The sequence below is a fragment of the Camelus ferus genome, chromosome 19 (genome assembly GCF_009834535.1).
Source record: "Camelus ferus isolate YT-003-E chromosome 19, BCGSAC_Cfer_1.0, whole genome shotgun sequence".
Taxonomy (NCBI): Eukaryota; Metazoa; Chordata; class Mammalia; order Artiodactyla; family Camelidae; genus Camelus; species Camelus ferus.
The window spans coordinates 8,382,098-8,400,794 of record NC_045714.1 but is presented as its reverse complement, the minus strand read 5'-3'; the positions used below and the strand labels follow the sequence as shown (position 1 = coordinate 8,400,794).

Here is an 18,697-nt window from a genome sequence, read left to right as displayed (position 1 = left end):
CCTGCAGCTAACTGTCGAAGTGGATTACTGCACTTAAAAACAACCGAGAAATGGATTTTGTTTAAAAACAAAAGTTCTAAGCTGTGACTGCTGTTGCCCGAAAGGCATCCAAAGCAGAAAGTGTCTGTGACGGACAAGCTGGGCAGAAGACGGCGGAGAGCCAGGCTAAAGGCGCCAAGAAAAAGCACCTGCATAGCCCCCGGCTAGGGCTCGCCTTTAGGAAATTCTTTAGGCATAAGGTCTGTATCTTGTCAAACTAGGAGGGGGAAAAAAAGAACCCTGGTCTTCACCACTGGACACATGTGCCTTCCTGCCTCCACCCAGCTCCCCTTCAGTGAAGACGGAGCCTTGGGTGGTGGGCGTCATTAGAGGGGAATTAAATATGATGTGAATCAAGTTTCAGTGATTTTTCTTTCAGTTCTCAGTTATAAACATCTCAGACTATTTTCCCAGTGTGGACCAGGGTTCGGGGGTTATCCTTCTAACCCAGTGTCTCCCAAATGTCGAAAGCTTGCATACCACCTGCATCATTTCTGACAGGTGTACGGTTACTGACTGGGTACTTTTATATTGAAGTCGACTCACTTTCTATTTGAAGGTATCTTTAAAAGAAACTTCATGTTACATCACCCTTGGAAAACCAGCAACATTTTTCGTAAGAGGAAGCTCCCATTATAAGGATAATTTTAAAAAGAGATTATATTCTAGCTACCTCGTTCATTTTAAAGCTCTGAGTCCGTTGCCCTTTTCCAGCCTTATTAAAGGGCAATTAGCCAGAGGTAGAGACGCGTTACAGATACACCAGTACCCGACTCAGATTCTCCGCCGAATGGCCCTAGAATGATGAGAATTGAAAAGGGAAAAGTATTTTCCTGATTTTAATATTATTTAATATGCTATCTCAGCACAGCCTGAAGCCATCTCTGATACCAGCAATGGTATGCTTTCTACACTTTGGGAAATACTCTGCTAACCGCAGCATAACAATTTTGCCTTTCTGTGGTCTGTTCCGCCTCTTCCCTGTGTTAACTAAACTTATGCTGAACCCAGACGGAATCCCAGACAGAATCAAACAATGAGGGAAGGCAGAGCAAGGTCTCCCATGTTCTTGGAAAGTAAAGGCAGCAGAGAAGTCGGTTTGGGAGATTTCACTATTCTAATGTCTAAGAAAATGCCAGTGTTTGTCTAAAACCATCCATTAAACGGATCCCAGAAATGGGCTAGCATGCTTCTGAATGTGCCTGAAATATCCACCATTCTCCGCTAAGTTGAATGAACTTATTAAAAAGAACTTCCCCAGCTGGCTGTGATAGTCCCAGGATTGTGTATGCAAATAAACGCTCCATAGAAAGCTCTCGTGGCTGAATCTGCATTTGATAAACAAACTGTGTTATGAAGCCACCCTTCAGTTTCCATACAGAGTTATTCTGGTCTGTAAAGAGAGGAGGAGGTGGATGGGAGACGTTGCAGTGGGGGAGGGAACATTAGAAAGTGGCACCACTGTACGTGGGAGACAGTTTGGTAACTGCTAATGACACGTGTCACAGATCTGGTACAAAGGAACCTAGCTGAATTCCATATGGGGTTTCTGTGAGCAGGGGGCCTTGAATGCCCAAGACGTGTGCAGGTTCCCCCCACCTTGCAGATGTGTGTCTCATGATGATATTCATTGCATGCACTGCAAAGTGTCACGTCTCCAGAATCTCTGCCCCTCCCACAAGTGGACCACCCAAGTTCAGTATTCCTGGGGCTTCTCCAAATCCTTGGCCTCACATCCTCCCACTGAGTTGCATTTTGGGGTAGGGGAAGGTTCTGGAACTACTGGGCATAGAAGACATAGAAGTAGCAACCCCTTCTGGGATTTCTGTAAAACAGACCTGAGGTTTTGCCTTGATGTATATTCAAGTCTTTTTTTTTTCCCCTAACATCAAAGTTAAGAGGACAATTCTCAGATGTTCTTAATTCTCATTTATACATCAGTTTGGTAGATCTCATTGGCTTTTACCTTCATGCCTGGGACAGTGTTTTTCTTTTCCTGGACTGATTGTTCTGTCACCCAAAAAAGATAGGAAAATAGGGCCATTAAAACTGACCAGACAGATTCTATCGATGAACCTTGTTATGGGAGGTGTGAGACATCCACCTTGATTTCAGTGTAACCTGGGACAGAAGAGACTGACATCCAAGCATTATCTTCTAGTTTTGCTCAAACCCCCCCCAAAAAAACCCCCAAAACCCCAAAAAACCAACCACAATGGTTATCAATTCTGGTTAACTCCAAGGTTCATTTCTTTATATGTCAACTTTCCCCCCTATAAAAAGAATTTTCTTAGTTTAAAAGAGTGGAGGAGTCTGGAATTAATAAATGAAATGTTTATTGTTATAAATCATAAGGCAATCAGCAGCATTTCTTTGCTGAATTTGAATCTTTTTTTTTTGGTTCTTGGCTTAATCACATGCGATGCCTCAGAGTAACACTTTTTCACCCGTCCTCCAAACAGTGGACCTGACCACGTGCACACAAGGCAGGACGTTGTTTTAGAATGTCTTCCATGCCCGGAAATGTGCCTCTCCCCACTCAGGCTTGCTCAGTGCCTGCCCTCTCTTGTGAGGCAGCTAAAATCTTAGCAGCTGCCTCATGTGATTCATAAGCTTCTGCCGCACATTCATTGTTTTTTTGGTTCTTGGTATAACATTTGTATCTTACTAACACCTCCCTCTCCTCTCCCACACCCAGACATAAACACAAGATGAGAACTTATTGTGGAAGAATGTAAGGGTTATCTGATATGTAGTCCCCTAATCTAATACATTAGAATCTCATGGGTAGGGTTGCCTGATAAAATAGAGGTACCCACTTAAATTCAAATTTCCAATAAACAGCAAATTTTTTTTAGTATAACTATAAGTATGTCCCAGACAATATATGAGACCTACTTATGCAAAAAAAAAAAAAATGATTCTTTGTCGATCTGAAATTCAGATTTAACAGGACACCGTATTTTCTCCCTGTTATTTGCTCGGTCTGGCCACCCCACTCAGGGGATTGTTTCCAAAAAACACGGAGAGAATTTCTGTAGTCTCCTCCCGAACGCAGGCAAAGAGGAGTAATTCAGCTGATGCTGGCAGAACGCCATTCGGAGCACTTCTTTGGAAAGTGAGGAGATGAGTGGGCGGGGGGAGAGATGACTCACGGTGGTCTATGACTCCACCAGTAAGGAGCGGGTGGCGGGCGGGAACACGGCGTGGCAGGATGCTGTGTGGGCACCTCTCTGTGGTCCCTCGCATGCAGTTAATTTGTTATTTACTCAATGCCAGACACTGAATCCGATGGGAGGTAGGGAAGTAACGGTGATCAAGGCGTCACAGCCCTGAACCTTCACAGAGCCCACAGCCTGGCCAGGGAGAAGCATAGTCAACAAACAATTACACAGATATATTAGAGTGATATTATTATACGTCTGATAGAGTCCTGCCCTTGTGATGTTTTTCAAGGATCTCAGGGTATCTTCCCAGGGCAGAGAATTGGCCATTTCCCAGAGAAACTGAGCAGTATAGATGTGTTTCTCAGTCTTTTTCTCATTCTCATCTCTCCACCAGGAAGCTTTTTTATCCCTAATTGCCCTTCCCCCCATGGAATTTTAGTACAACATGTATACTGTTTATCTGTTTATGTGCCATGGCCCTTAGTAGGGTCCGAGAGTATATTAATATCTAAAACTTTTCTAAAACACATCACCCAAGAGCAAGGCAACATCACCTCCAACTCTCCCCCTGCTTGGAGCTAATATTGCCCTGGCTGAGCATGCGTGGTGTAGACGGTCCATCCCCGATGGGGAGTACAGCCCATGGAGTGGGGTACCTTGGTGTGTTAGAGGCAGTAGAGAGAGAGTAGCTGTTGAGGGTTCAGCTTGGGCACCTGGACTGCCTGGCTTCAGAGGTCAACTCTGCCCCTTATGACTGTGATCACAAGCAAGTTATTTAACCACCTGGGATCAAGATGTTCCTAACTATAAAATGGACGTAACAATTAGTTCCTTCCTCATAGGACTGTTGTTAGAACGTTCAGTTGCCTGGAACATTGCCTGGCACGGGTCCCTTTTATTGTTATTATTCAGTCACAGTTAAAAGTCGGAAATCTCTGTGCCTAGTCCCCCTGGGACCATGGTCCCAGCTTCAGGGGGCTGAGAGAGAGAGGAGGCCGAGGGGAACCAGAGGAAGCAGTGACACCAGCCAAACCAGAGGTGTGTGATGGAGTGAGTAAACTGGACCTGTCCTGGAAGGGTTCTAGAACTCCAGAGCCAGCCTTTGTTTTTTTGTAGCCCCCTGTGGCTCTGGCTGAGTAAACTGAGCACCGAGGAAGCGGCAGCCGTGAGCTGGACGGATAACACAGCATCTAAAGTGCAGAAAGCAAAGCAACAGAATTTAAATCAGAGCAGCGTGGGGTCAGGAAGCGATGGAGCGCCTGCTGCAGTGACGTTAGCTGGATCCATGATTTACTGAAGCCAACAAGGACCCTTTCTGAGAGGTGGAAGTGAGGTCAGCTCCACCCCCAGGTCGTTGGTCTCGCACCTGGGGATTCTCCCAGGAAAGCAGCAGGGGAGCTGACGCTGGGGACCAGCTCAGGCTACTCCTGCCGTTTCTACTTCCTTCACGTCCCTCTGATGCTCGCCGAGGGCTCTGAGAGCATCCTGTTCCCTGTGCATGGGGTGTGCTTCCTTCCGTCTCCAGTTCACCTCTGCTCACCCTTTAGATCATTGGCACAGGCACCCCCTTTCTCGGTCAAGCCTTCCCTAATTGTCATGACGGATCTGATTCTCTGGTTCAGCCTTTTTTGTTTGTTTGTTTGTTTTTTAAAGCACCGAATCCTCCCCTCCCCCACCATGGCACTTATCATAGTTGAAATTTTACATTCATTTGTGGAATTATTTGTTTAGTGTCTTGCTCTCCATGAGGACACATAACCCCAGCACCTAGTACACATCCCAGGTCTTAGAAGACACTCCATGCATTTTTTATGAGTATGTGAATAAATAATAATACGTTCCTCGTATTTTCTGAAAAAGTGAGCAAGCTAGTTGGTGGAGGGCACTTCCTTGCCACCAGCCCTCGCTCGTGTAATTGCCGTTCAGAGCTCAGACAGCACCAGGTGTCCGAGAGCATTTGGGACATGCATAAATGCAGGACCGTATGAGCTCAGCCATTTTGATTTCACTGTTGCTACAAGGTAGAGTTTATTTTAAACCCCAGCATTATGTGATTTTATCCATTTTTAAATGTAACTGGGATTATTCCAGGATCACCTGTCACAAAAGTAATTTCTAGACATCGGCCCTTTGTCTCCAGATTCAAACATAGAATCTGCTCAATTAATGACTCCCTCTTGGTATCAAAAAAGTCAGTGTGGAAGATACTGCGTCTTGCATCAGACAGCAAAATTCACATCATTGGTGAACACCCTTTGGAGAGGCATTGTGCTGTGTGGAAAGAGCGCCAGGGAGGAGCCAGAGGTCAGATCCGAGGCCAGACTGTGCCCCATATCCGTGTCGGGCAGATCAGGTCGTGGGCCTCCATCGCCCCATCTGTGAAAACGTGGGCATTGGACTAGGTGGTCGCTAAGACTCTTTCCAAGGTCAAGAGTACTGTTTTTCCACACCCTGTTTGTGCTGCCAGATCTTTTTTTTCTTTTTAATCAGAAAATGTAGTCAAAGATCTGACACCCCTGGGAATTTAAGGGTTTGTGTCCCAAGTCCCCGGAGCAGGAATCATTCAAACGAAGATGCTGAAGATGAAGGAGTTAGGTCAGATGAGCCCAGCGTTAAAATTTTTAATGCAGTGTTCCCTCCTGTCGAGATAAATAGAGGCTGCAATTCTCTGAACTCTTCCTTTGTCCCATGACTTGGGAGCTGAGAAGGTCCCGTGTCCCAGAATTGGACCTCAGCATGTCTGCTCAGAGGGGAAGGGGAGATTGGGGCCGGGAGAGAGAAGGTGGGAGAGAGAAAGAGAAAGGACAGAATGAAGAGCATTTGCAGTTTTCTGTCCATTACAATCCACTCAGTCGCATCTACTTTAGACGTGGGCGTTGCATCTAAAAGTGCAGAAACAGGGGTTGCGGGTGGTCTTCAAACTCAGACTTCTTCAGTGAGTTCCTTACACAAACGCTGCAGACTGGGTCAGGGATCTCTAAAGTGGAGCTTGGGAGGAAATCTTAGACACCTCTCTTTTAAAGTATATTTATTGTCACCCGTCTTTAATTTCAAATTTGGATGAGTAAAACAGTGCATCTTTATCATATGAATAAATACGCAAGTATGGGAAGTGTGTGCTCAGAATGTTTTTTTCTGCCGTGAACATGATCAAAACCATTTGCCAACTGATGGGCTCAACACCAACTAACCTTCTAACAGCAAGTGCCTCTTACAATCACCTTGATTCCTAACGCGTTACTTCCATAAACATAATACGTCATGGTTCTAATTATGTATTTCTTGTAAAAGGAAAATAACTTGACTTTTTCCAAGATTTTAACACAAATCCACGTCCATGTGGAATATTTGGAAAAGACAGACAATTGTGAAGAAGACAGTTAACAGGCATGACCCCAGCCCATGTGTATAAAAGAGACCTTTTGCTTTTGACAGCCTGAGATCATTGAAAATAATTTTAAACTCCTCTAGGATGCCGAAAAGTCACCCACCACTCCAGCCGACATCAAGTCAGACCAAGCCCATGTTACGCCCCAGGAGCCCCAAGGGGCAGCCAAGAATTCTACATCCACTGAAGCAGCAAAGGAAGGAGCCAAGGAGAAGGGCGGGCCCACCTCTCTGCCTCTGGGCAAACTGTTCTGGAAAAAGGTAAGTCCTATCTTCAAGATTTGGAGAGTCCTTGGGATTAGGATGACTTGAGAAATGGTTTCTGTTGGACCAACCAGTGTACTCAGCAGCGCGTGGAGCTTCTTCTCCTCCAGAATGACTCAGCTTGCCGCTGAGTTGAAGACTTTAAACTCACTCCTGGGAAAAAAATGAAATGCCTGTCTTGTGATAAACATGTGTTTCGTGGGAAAGAAAAGGAAATGGAACAAGTAAATTTTTCGTTCTTGGAATTACTCTGGTTCATCACAGAGGGGTCGTGGTATTTTGTGATTTCGTTTTCTTTCTAAAATGGTGGATTACTCTGGTTTCCTCTTGGTTTTTTCTGAGCTCTCTCCTCCTGGCGAGATGAAACAACTCTGGGTTCTCTCTCTCCTCCCCTGGCCAGAGATAATCACTAGGTCTCTCTCTCCTTTTGGAAAACCAAGGTGTCAGCCAGGTCACCATCAGGGCAAGCACACAGTGTGCTGTGTGATAGGAAAACTCAAACCACTGCCTGATTTTTTTCCTCCTGTAGAATTAAGTTGCCAAGCAAGGAAACGGGGTGTGCGGGGCTGAGTAATTCTGAGAGCTATTCCTTGATCATCCTTGCTGAACAAACCCCAGCTGCCACACACGTTCAGAGCCATTTTAAATGTAGTCAAAAGATGAGCGAGAAGTCAAGGATGGAGTTGGGGGTGGCAGGGGTGTAATCCATAGAAAGGAAAAAATCTAATTTAGCCAGTTCGACAAAGCATCCGTGCCACTTGGCACACAATGTGAGGAAGGTGATAAAATCCATGCCACCGTGGTGTTAGTTTATTCTCATGTCCAGAATCCAGCTGGGTTGCTAAAACTTTTTCCTGTTTGTTTTGTATTGTCCAGAAATCTTCCTTGTAGGTTCTGCCCAGAACACAAACTCCAAAACTTCATGAAAACTTTGGATGATGTCATTTGGCATTCTGTTCTAATCCTCCTTCCCCACCCTTTTGTTTTTTCAAAAAAATATTTTATTGGCAATGTAATGAAGGGAACAGTTTCTAAGTAAGTTACATGCATGTACTGGTGGCAAAGGAGATGACTTAAGTGACTCACATTCAAATATTTTTACTTAAATAATCATATACAGATGTAAGTGTATTGGGAAAAATAGAACTGGCACAAAGAACTCAAGATTTAATATATGTATTTTGCTCACGGTGAGAGAGACCGCATGTCTTTAGTTTAAAAAGGAATCCAGTTAAAAGGAAAGTGTTATATAATTAATGGTACTGACAGTAAGTAAATAATGGTCAGTTGGTGTTCTCAGAAGGCAGGAGCTAAGACAGAAGTGATGTGCAGGAGATTTATTGGAGGAAACCGACTGTGGAGGGTAAAGAGGGGGCAGGAGCAGGGGGAGAGAGGCTGCAGACCACACTGAGGGCCTGACACCTGTGAAGGGAGAGAGGGAAAGAAGAGAGGGTCTGAAAAACCTCAGACTGAGGGTGATGCTGAGCCGGTGGGGAATCGCAGAGCACGGCTTGCCCACTGCGAGGGTTCTGCATGGGGCACAAAGAACCGTCTAGCACCCTCTGTGCTCAGTCATTTCCTGGGAGCAGCTTGGCCTCAGCGTCAACACAGTAATGGATGCCAGTAGTGCGTACAGTGCACCAAAAATGATACAGGAGGTCAGCAAACGACGGAAGTTTGAGGAACACTGATATAAGGGTTAAGAGTCTGGAGTCAGACAGGTCCCACTTTGAGTCCCAGTCCACCTGGATGAGCCTCAGTTTCCTCATCTGTGAGATGCAAATAATAATCGTACCTATGTCATGGAAATGAAGTGAGGGTTAAATTAAGTAATGCTGGGAAGCCCCGGACACTGGGGCTCCCACAACAGCGGCCCGTGGGCAAATCTCTCCTCCAACGTCGTTTATTTGCTGTGTGCCCAGGATGGTTGAGGCATTAACCCGTCCACTTCATCTTTCTGTGCCATCCACTTGGGGGAAGCTTTTAAGCTTCTAAACCTCAAATATTTTATCTTATCTCATGGTCGATAAAGGATATATTGGTTTCTTTGAAATTCCAGCTATTCCCATTGAAAAGGAAAGTCAGGACCACATGGCATTCCTCTCTCTGATGACAGAAGTTCGTTTATTCCGGTCTCTCAGTTTTGTTTTGTTTTTTTTTTTTTCACCATTCTCTGCCTTTATTTCTTTCGATGATCATAAAAATAATGAAGTTAAGAGAAACTGAAAACCACATCACCTATAAAGCTTGTCTTTCCTTCTTCCACCCAATCAGAAGAAAAAGCTCTGTAAAGAAGTGACATGGGGAGAGTCACTCATTTAGCAATATTGTAAGTCGCTTCCTTCGTACTAAGGGGTGCGTGTGTCCCCCAAGTGCTAGGCTTTGAGGAAATGTCAGTGAACGGACTGCTGCCTTCTTATAACTTACATTCTCCTGGAGGCACTTACTCCCAGTAGGAGACAAAATGACAGTCTTTGTGCTCTTTTCTTTAAATTAGAATAAGCTTTGCTTATAACACCATCCTTATAAAAATTTTGAGAAACAAAGAGAAACCCTTGAAAATTCTGACATTTCCGCTAACTGACCCTAAGCTCTCTTTCTTCTCTTTTAATTGAGAAACTTTTCAACAAGCAAATTTTGACGTTTGTAAGTCTGCAATTATGAACATCAGAAATTAATGTTTCCCCTAAAAGGCTGTCAATATGAAATTGTACGGTATTTTGACTTCGTCTTGATGGCTGAAGTGGTTCTTATTGTAAACAAAAAATAACAGAAATAACCTTTGAGAAAATTAATTTTGAATTCTGTTGTGCTTGACAAAAAAGAGTTTAAATCCAGTTACTCGGGCAAACTATGCCGTTTGTTTTTCTGGGTTAATTGAGATACCATTTGCTGTGTGACCTTACAAAAGTAACTTACTGTGGGTTTCTTTCTCCTCATTTGTTGAGCGAAACGATTAGAATAGATGATCTGAAAAAAAATCGTGTGTGTGGCAAGTTTGCATTAATAGCCAGAATCAGAAAGATGGGGCTTTGTAACTTCAGACACATTATTTGACCACTTAGAGCCTTTATCTTCTTATCTGTAAAGTAGGGACCATGTTTATCTCACAGTGTTGTTATGAGAATCCAATAATTTACATAGAAAGCGTCTGAGACATAGTAAGTGCTCAATGAACGGTGTTAACATCATTTCTTCAAGTATGACATGGCTGGTTATGATCTAAATATCCATGTGTGACTTCTGGTACCAACAGCACCCATGGTACAAAACAAGTATAAGACTTACTTGCTACATCAAAAGACTGAAATCCATTTGGAGGAACAAGATACATACGAATGCATGCACATGTGCATGTGTACACGTATGTGCGTGCACACAATTAGTAAATGATAACGTTTGGAGCATCTTTAAAATGGTGCTTTTCCTGCTTTCCTTTGGGGGAGACAAATGATGAAGTAGAAAAATAATGCGAGCCCTGAAGCCAGGAAGAACTGAGTAGGAAAATAAATGAAAAATTCCTCTGACTCAGCTGGGTTATTTGTTTCAAAACCCGAATCCTGTGTTTGATCCCTGAATCCACAGGGATCTCGGTTAAGAAAGTCTGGCGTATGGCTGGACGATTATGGAGGCACCTGGAAGGTGGGCTGAAATATCTGGGCTTGATAGAAAAGGTCTTAGGTCCACCGTGCAATCAGTGAACGCGGAACAGCGGTCACATGATCCAAATGGTGCTTCCAGGAGACCTGCTAGCAGCAGGGTGCCTGCTGGCTTAAGTGCTCCCAGGTGACAGCATGTTAAAGCAGCATTCCTTTAAGAATTGACTGGAGAGGCGCTCTTGTCAGTGACGTTTATATGATAACTGCGCGGCTTTATTCTCAGCAATGTAAATGTCCAAACAAGATCCTTTAGGTTTCAAACTGGGTCTTTGTTGCTGTTGTTAATGAGACCGGACAGTTTTTAGACTCACCAGATAACAGCCAGATGTACAGTTCACCGAGACAGATCAAAGTGTTTCTGGGTTTGAGATCTGAATGAGAATCCCACGCTCTGTGTTTCTCCTGACCGGCCGCCGCGCCGCATCACGTTCCTCTGACTGCAGGGCCTGAGAACCTCAGAAATGCCTTTGGGTCTGCAGACGTCGACCTTGCACTTGAGAATCATTCTCTCTCATTCACTTTGAAGTGAGCTGCTCTGTCAGCAGCACCGTCCGATTTTCCTTCCCGTCTTTGAAATTCCCTTCAGGACCCCATTCCCGACATGGAAGAGGCAGCCCTCTCTCCTCTCCAGAGGTTAGCCATCACCGCGTACCCCTCGGCAGGGGCAATGAGGAATTGGAATCTGGGGTGGCTGGTTCCTCAGCTCGTAGGCGTTCTTCTGTGCGGAAAGGATGAGGAGAAAAGGAAGCAGTTGTCCGAGGCCACTTCGTCTGTCATTGTGTGTTGAACATGGAAGCCAAGCCAGTTACAAATACACATTAAATGTGAGACGCAGGATGCTGTACTGTGTGATCCAGGACACAGTCAGCTTGGAAGGAGAATAGAGACACACTTCAGTCTTCGAAATCTATGGTTTTAGAGTAAGAGAGAATGTTTAGCAGGAGTGGGTCTAGCTCAGTGCTAGAGCGCATGCTTAGCATGCACAAGTCCTGGCTTCCATCCCTGGTACCTCCATTAAAAAAAAAAAAAAGAGAAGTTAATAGATGTTGGAGCAGAGGCCTAGAAATGAGGGGAGAACTGCTTCCGTTTTGAAGACACGGAGCACTATTGTTAAAAACTAACCCACTGCTTAGCATACAGCCCTGGAGTCCAGGTGGTTTCCATTATCACCTTTGTTAGTCCTGCTGCTTTTTTTCAGTTCTGCGGAAGTGCATCGAGTGCACATTCACGGGATGGGGAGACGCAGGCCAACAAAGAATAGTAAAGGGTCAAAGCCACATGCAAGGAGCCGTCTTTGCGCAGCTCTCTGGAATCTGGCCTCGGGCCTCCTCATTCAGAGTCTGTTTGGTCAGTGACCTGCGAGGCAGCCTTATCAAGGTTGCAAGCTGGGTTCGCTCGTTAATGTGATCCCCAATATAAACGATCAAGATCTCAAAACGCTGGCACAATGGACTGAAGCTAGGATGCCCCAGAATTTTTGTTTTACAGAGGTCAGTGTGCTGCTGTCCTCTAGGGAGCGGCTCATCAGGATGGAACTGAGATCCGCGTCCTCCTGTGCCCATTCTGCTTCCGGAACCGAACATAACCGAAGAGCAATGTTAAAAATGCTGCTCATAACGGATCCAGGGGCAAACTCTGTCTGGGCCAGACGTAAGGAAATTACGAGAGCAACGTGGAATGAGTCAAGAAAAGTCATAAACAGGCCTCATAGGCATAGCTTAAGGCGCTGCTCCCCAGCATTCACAGAAACTGCTACCATTAATTGAACACATGCTCTGTGCGGGCCCCCCTGTGCTGAGTGCTTTACATATACAAAACTAACATCAGCGGTTTTCATAGACTGATGAACAAAAATCCGCACCAATGTTCATCCCACTCAAAGTTCTAGGAAGCTAAGAAAAATGGTCACGAATTAGTCCAGGCCCCCACATGTCCCTGTGGGTGATCACTGCCAGACCACACCACTGCCACCAGAGCCACCAAGGAGAAGATCCCTGCCACCTGGCCCGACACATCACTGATGTCCTCACAAGCCCGCCAGAGCCCACCTGCCACTTACAAAGCAGGGAGGAGAAAGCAGCCTGTGTTATGCCCAGCTCCGGGGGCAGCTGCGTGGGGCACAGAGGGGCAGCTGCGTGGGGCACAGAGGGACACCACTTAACCAGACGCCCTCTCAGCATCCACATGGCCCCCTTCTGCCAACTCCAGGGGAGCTGATCGGGCCTGAGTTGCTCTCACAGCATCCTACCCAGAACTGACCCTGCAGGTAGCCGGTCCACCTGGAGTCCTCCTTCCATCGGTGAATTCTTTCTGTTGTCCATTTCTTAAAATCTTTATTTCTGCTCCATCCATATACCTTGACTTCTAGAAAAGACTACGTACAACTAAACCCTCTTTACAAACATGGTTCAAGTTGTTCCTCCCCAGCATACACACACCTTCCAGAGTCTCTAACTCAACTCCCCTGGAAACTGAGGTCTTCCTGTACATACCAGGAGGAGATGTGTGGCCCGACCCCAGCCACCAGACGGAGGTGCGTCTCAGCTCTGCTTCAGCCGTGACTTTCCCATCACATGCTTTATTATCTTTATTCTGTAGAACAACCCTATGTTTGGTAGACAGTCGAATAGCCCACTTTTGAGTCAGTGAACTGAGGCACAGAGAGGTACAATTGACTTGCCCAAGATTGCACAGCTAAAACAGTGACTTTGAACCTGACCGCCCAGTCCAGGGTGCTCTGGACTTGGATTCTGAGCAGATTGTCTCTTCCACGTGCCAGACACTGAAGGAAACAAGACTGCCAAATGGAGAAGATACATTTGTAACTGTGAGTTCCCTCCTCCCCACCTCACTGCACGTTTTAAAGGTAAAAATCAAGGCAGGACATGGAACAAAACCGATGGAGATGAGTCCTTATCCTGGAATCCAAGAGAAGAAATGCAAGGGTCTATGAACACCCTGGAATTATTTGCAAAATATCTTATGTTTACTTTTCTGGGAAGAGAGTCCAGCTCTGTCAGGGGAGTCTCAAAGTGGCCTGTAAACGCCGCCCACCCCGAAAAGTTTCAGAACAACTGCAGGAAATATGCAAAGATGACCTCCCAAGTTGGAGCTTGGCTAACTGGTATCATGATTGTGACCTTGGCTTTTGACAGAATTTGGGTAACTCCTCTTCTCTTTGAGGGCCGGATGGTAGATGCCAGAATGACTTCAGGGAACAACAGTGTTTGAAGCTGGATGTGCTGGAGCCCAGCCCTCTGGCCCTCCGTGGAAGTATTTTAACCAAATTGCACTTGGGCGTGATGACACTGGCCCACACTGAAGGCTGATGTAAGAAGCAGCTTTGGATGCTGGCCACCTTCCTCCTGTCAGGATAAGGCTGAGGTCCCTGATTCTTACATCTGTGCCTGCTTGCTCTATGAGGACCAGGGGATGAGTTTCCCTGAATTTATTACCAGAATTTTCCTGAGCAGCTCACGTGTCTTTACCTAACTGTGACTATATCGAGTGACTGACATCCTTTCCTCTCTTCATCAGCTACCACACAACATGTTCCTCGCCCACAGCCAAGACTGTGGTTTGTGTTTTCTGTAGCAGCCGCTCTCCTCACTCCACTGGTCTCCTGGCTGCATCTGTATGTTTATTTTTCCTTTATTGCTTTTGAAAATACATAATTTGTATTATCTTGCTACGCTCTTATATTTGTGTAAACCTCCTTCAAATTCTTCTTGGAACAAAGTATACAAAAGCAATATCCAAGAATTGCACCAGAAAGCTGTTAGCCCTGGTTTTGGTAACATCCTGACTCTTACTTTTTTTTTTTTTTTTTATCTTCCCTTTAGTCAGTTAAAGAGGATTCAGTCCCCACAGGTGCAGAGGAGAACGTAAGTTACGCGCTAAATGACGGAATGAGTCCATCCTCATCTCTGGCATGATGGGCCTGGGGCGTGCCAGCTCTGGGGTCCTGGGTCCCTGCATGCTCCAAGAGTGATCCGTCCCCTACAGACTCTTCCACCCTTTTGCGTGATTAGGGACCATCGCGGGGTAACTTTGGATGGGTATTTGTAAGGCTCGTTGAGTCGACGCAAACTAAATGCAAAACCAGAGCGCGCAAATTTTTAACATTTGTTACCGTTTAAGGGCTGAAGGAGTCTACTAGACGTAAAATCACCTTCACGTCCTTAAGGGACAATCATGCTGCGCCCTCTGCTCTATTCCACTTTGATCGCTCTTTTGCCTTTCTTTCCATGGCAACCCAGATTCTCCACTAACTGTGGGTGGTACCCAGGACAGGTGGGCGCATCAGGCATGGGAGCATGTTGCTGCAGTAGATGCTGGGAGACTGCTGGTCTCGGGCCAGAGAGCCGACTGTGTGGGTCGACAGCTGACAGACCTAGGTTGAACCTCACTCTTTTTGGCCTTTAATTCCCAAGAGTGATGGTCAAAACTTTCAAGACAGTGCGCTCACGTCTGAAGGAGATGGTTCCCTATGAGACCACCAAAATGTGTCATTCCAGAACATCTTCTGGGGAGATGAATCAATTGGCCTCGTGAGTTTCAGACCCACAACAGCCGCTTCCTGCTCTGAACGAAGCACGGTCTTTGGAAAATGTTATAAGCGGGATGAGGAAGTCCATGGCTCCTTAAGATAGAAACTGATGGTTACCATTTTGCCAAAGCAAAATATGTTGGCTCTTCCTAGGTGCCTCTTGTTCGCTTGCCATGGGTAGCGCTTGTGTTTCCACTTGTATTTAATTGCTGGAACTGAGCAGAAATGGAAAACCCAAATATGTTCCAGAAACATTGTCTGTGATGTGGCATAAAAATTAGAATGGCTGTGTGGTCATTCTCGGTGGGAGAAGGAGCTTTGAAATCTGCTTTGTTGTTACTGTTGTTTCTCTTTCCTCCTCTCCCTTCCTCCCTCCCTCCTTCCTCCTTCCCTCCTTCCTCTCTTCCTACTTTCTTCTTTCCTTCCTTCCCTCCCTTCCTCTCTTTCTCCCTCTCTCCTTTCTTCCTTTCCTTCCTTCTCTCTCTCTTTCTTTTTTTCTTCTCTCTCTCTCTTTTTTGAGCCAAACTTAGTAGCTCACAAAGCTCTGGTCTCTTGTAATTCCAGAAAATTCTCATAAACTTACTGGCTATTTTCTAGAGAGTCTAAGTCTCTATTTCAGCAACCCACCAAGGAGGGACTCCATGAGTCTTTTTCCCAGGAATTTTAAATGTCAGAGCCTCAGGTTAAATCTGAAGCATCTGTCAGTTTTGAGGTTCCGAGTTTTTTGAAGAACAACTTCTTTTCAGAAGTTTTTTGTGTAGTTGTCTCTCTGAGGGACCCCATGTCTCTTGCAGCTCGTGTGCAAAAATGCAGAGGTGATCTCTAGCAGGCAAACAGAAAACATGTCATTTTCTAGTATAAAATTTGAAACAGAAATATAACATGAGTCAGAGTTAAATGATTGCTACCAAAAGATAACACAAAATTGGATGAGATGCAAGTGAAAGCAAAATATTTTGTCAAGAAAATACAGAAGCATTTAAGAAATTGCTTTACATTGCCTAGCCCTCCAAATAACATTTCTGTTTTTAAGTTTCAACGTTTCGGCTCCTAACTGACTATGAGTTGGAAAGAACGAGGCTCAAAAGCTGTGATCTTGGCCCCATGACCCCCAGGCTGTGCTCCCTCTTGGACCTCAGTTTACTCATCTCTTAAATGGCCATAATAATATTACCTACCCCTTAGGATCCTTGTGAGAATTCCTTGAATGATGCCCATAACGTGCGTACTTCAGCGCCTGAAACGCAGGAAGAATTCAGTTATGCAGGGGTTGGTAAACTATGGCTCACGGGCCAAATCCAGCCCATCACCCGTGTTTGCATGGCCCATGAGCTAAGAATGGTTCTTTTATTTTGAATCATTGAAAAAAAAAATCAAAAGAAAAAATTTTGTGATTTGTGAAAATTATGCAAAATTCAAATTTCAGTGTTTATGAATACAGTTTTATCATAACACAGACACTCCCCTTCCTTTGTACGCGGTCGGTGGCTGCTCTGCGGCTACAGGGGCAGAGCTGAGTAGCTGCAGAGCCCTTTGCAGGAGAGGTTTGCCGCCCCTGCGGTGATGTCCGTGCACAGGAGTTGTGACAGGAGGTGTGTGCCTCCTTGTGATCGGTGACTGTATCTCCTCAGGAAGTTACACACCTCACTCAGCGACCACGTGGAGTGAAGGTGTGGGGAAAACAATTAGTTTAATTTTCTTTTTCCCAGATAAGAGAGATGGCATTTGTCAAAACAATGGACAGTACTCTAGACCTTCAGGACAGGACCATTCAGAGTCATTAATCATATTACAAGAGTCCTTTCACGTGCAACTGCTTCTGGCTAAAGTGTGATGTTAAATTTCCCTACCACAAGTCTCTAAAACCAGTCTGTCAGCCAGTGCAGAGCAAAGGATAGAGGGATTTCAACGTTTTTCAAAATTTTTCAGGGAAAGAAAAATAAGGTAAGCCCATGGAAGTTTAGGCACGTTTCCTAGAGTGAGCTTCTGGTCCTACCAGAAATAAAATCTCTCTATCCTGACCACAGGAAATATTGAGTCCTTTTGTTGTAATCTGAAAACGTTTGGTCCACTGGTTAATTTAGTTAGTGTTCTAACTAATGGGGGGAAACAGCTTTCCTTCCGTGCCACCTATAAGATCAAAGAAAACAGGTGTCTCTGCTGTTTCTCTCTGTTAGTGAGAAACTTCTCAGTTGCAAGTGAAAGAAAACCCAAGTCAACCTGGATTTTTAAAAAAATGGAATTTCTGGTGCTCATCAACGGGAAGTAGAATTGGTTTCGGATGAATCTGTATTCAGGGCTCTCCCTTGGCTCAGACTTCCTGGCCTGGCTACACTCTCAGCTTCCCAACTTCACGTAACCCAGGGCCGAGTAAAGGCAAGACTGGTCCAGCAGCAGCCCTACGTGTCCTGGAATTTGTTCTTTTTCATTGACTTAAGTGTTTTCACGTGCTCCATTAGTCAGCATTCACCAGGTTGCGCTGCAGTAACAACCAAGCCCCACATTCCAGCGGTTTCCAACAGCAAAGATTCTTTGTCCCCCCTGACTCATGCTGCATATAAGCTGTAAGTTGGCTTGTGGGTAATCCTCATGGCCTCTTCTTGCTAAGATCTAGATGGAAAAAGCAGCCCCTTCAACAAGGATGTGCAGCTGGAGTGACACAGAGAAAACAGTACCGTGGGTGGGCCAGGGAATGGCTTCAAAAACAGCCACTCAGTCGAGGGTTACATCACATCCACTCATGCTCCATTCTCCAGAGGAAGACACACAGAGTGAATAATTGGGAAAATAGTACTTTCTGCCACATACTCCCATCCCTGAACTCATTTGGCCAAAGAGCGAGACCATGGTGATTGGCTTACATCCGCTCAACCAACTTCATCCAAATCACGTAGTCTTAAAGTTAGGGAAGATTTTTTTTCCCCCAAAGCAATACTAGGGGGCTGTGAATGAGGAAGAATGTGGATGAGTCACTGGGTAGGAATATAAAATCTCTACGCTGTCTTTGCAATCAAGTAATCATGTTATAAATCAAATCAAAAAGAATCTTAAAAAGATTCTAAAATAAAAAATTTTAATATCAATATGATCATGTCATGGATGTCGTTGAAGTGGAGGAAATCTATTTTGCTATAAATCTGTTTGAAAAACTCACAGTTCTAGTAAGAACTGTATAAACCAAATTTCAAGAATAAGTATGGTATCATATTAGAGGCAAAAAAGTGACACCTTTTGCTGAAATGTGTATTGTCTGTGTTAATCATCCTAGCCATCTTTATGCAACATACAATATCTCCTACTGACATCAAGCAAAGGAGATTTAGTTCCAAAATACAGCGCTGAAATTGGATTTTCATTATGCCCCTCATACCCAAAATTAAAATGTGCAGATGCAGTCACATATTCTGAATAAGGAACAACTTTTTCCAAAGCTCTGGCCTGGAAGGAAATCAGAAAACTATCCAAATAAAAATCAAATTCTCATGTCTGTATATGCAAATCAGATCCTCACTTAGCTCAAATCTTTCTAGATTTCCACACTGGATGTCGGTGGATTTTTTCCATTGGCTGCTGAAAGCCAACTTCTTGGCCTGACTTCAAAGCTAATGAGAGTCTCTAGAAGTTCCCCCCCC

At 44.9% G+C, this 18,697-nt stretch overlaps 1 protein-coding gene across 6 annotated transcripts in view; it reads left to right on the top strand.

Moving 5' to 3' along the window:
* The window catches only part of BCAS1 (breast carcinoma amplified sequence 1), a 104,248-nt gene that overhangs the window by 65,061 nt on the left and 20,490 nt on the right, over nt 1-18,697 (top strand). For 2 of the 6 annotated variants that reach the window (XM_032461404.1, XM_032461405.1), the window contains 3 exons: nt 105-239; nt 6,678-6,854; nt 14,359-14,400. In XM_032461404.1, coding sequence (XP_032317295.1) covers nt 105-239; nt 6,678-6,854; nt 14,359-14,400 — 354 coding nt within the window. The remainder of the gene's footprint in view (nt 1-104; nt 240-6,677; nt 6,855-14,358; nt 14,401-18,697) is intronic. The other 4 variants (XM_032461407.1, XM_032461409.1, XM_032461406.1 and 1 more) reach the window with 3 other exon arrangements.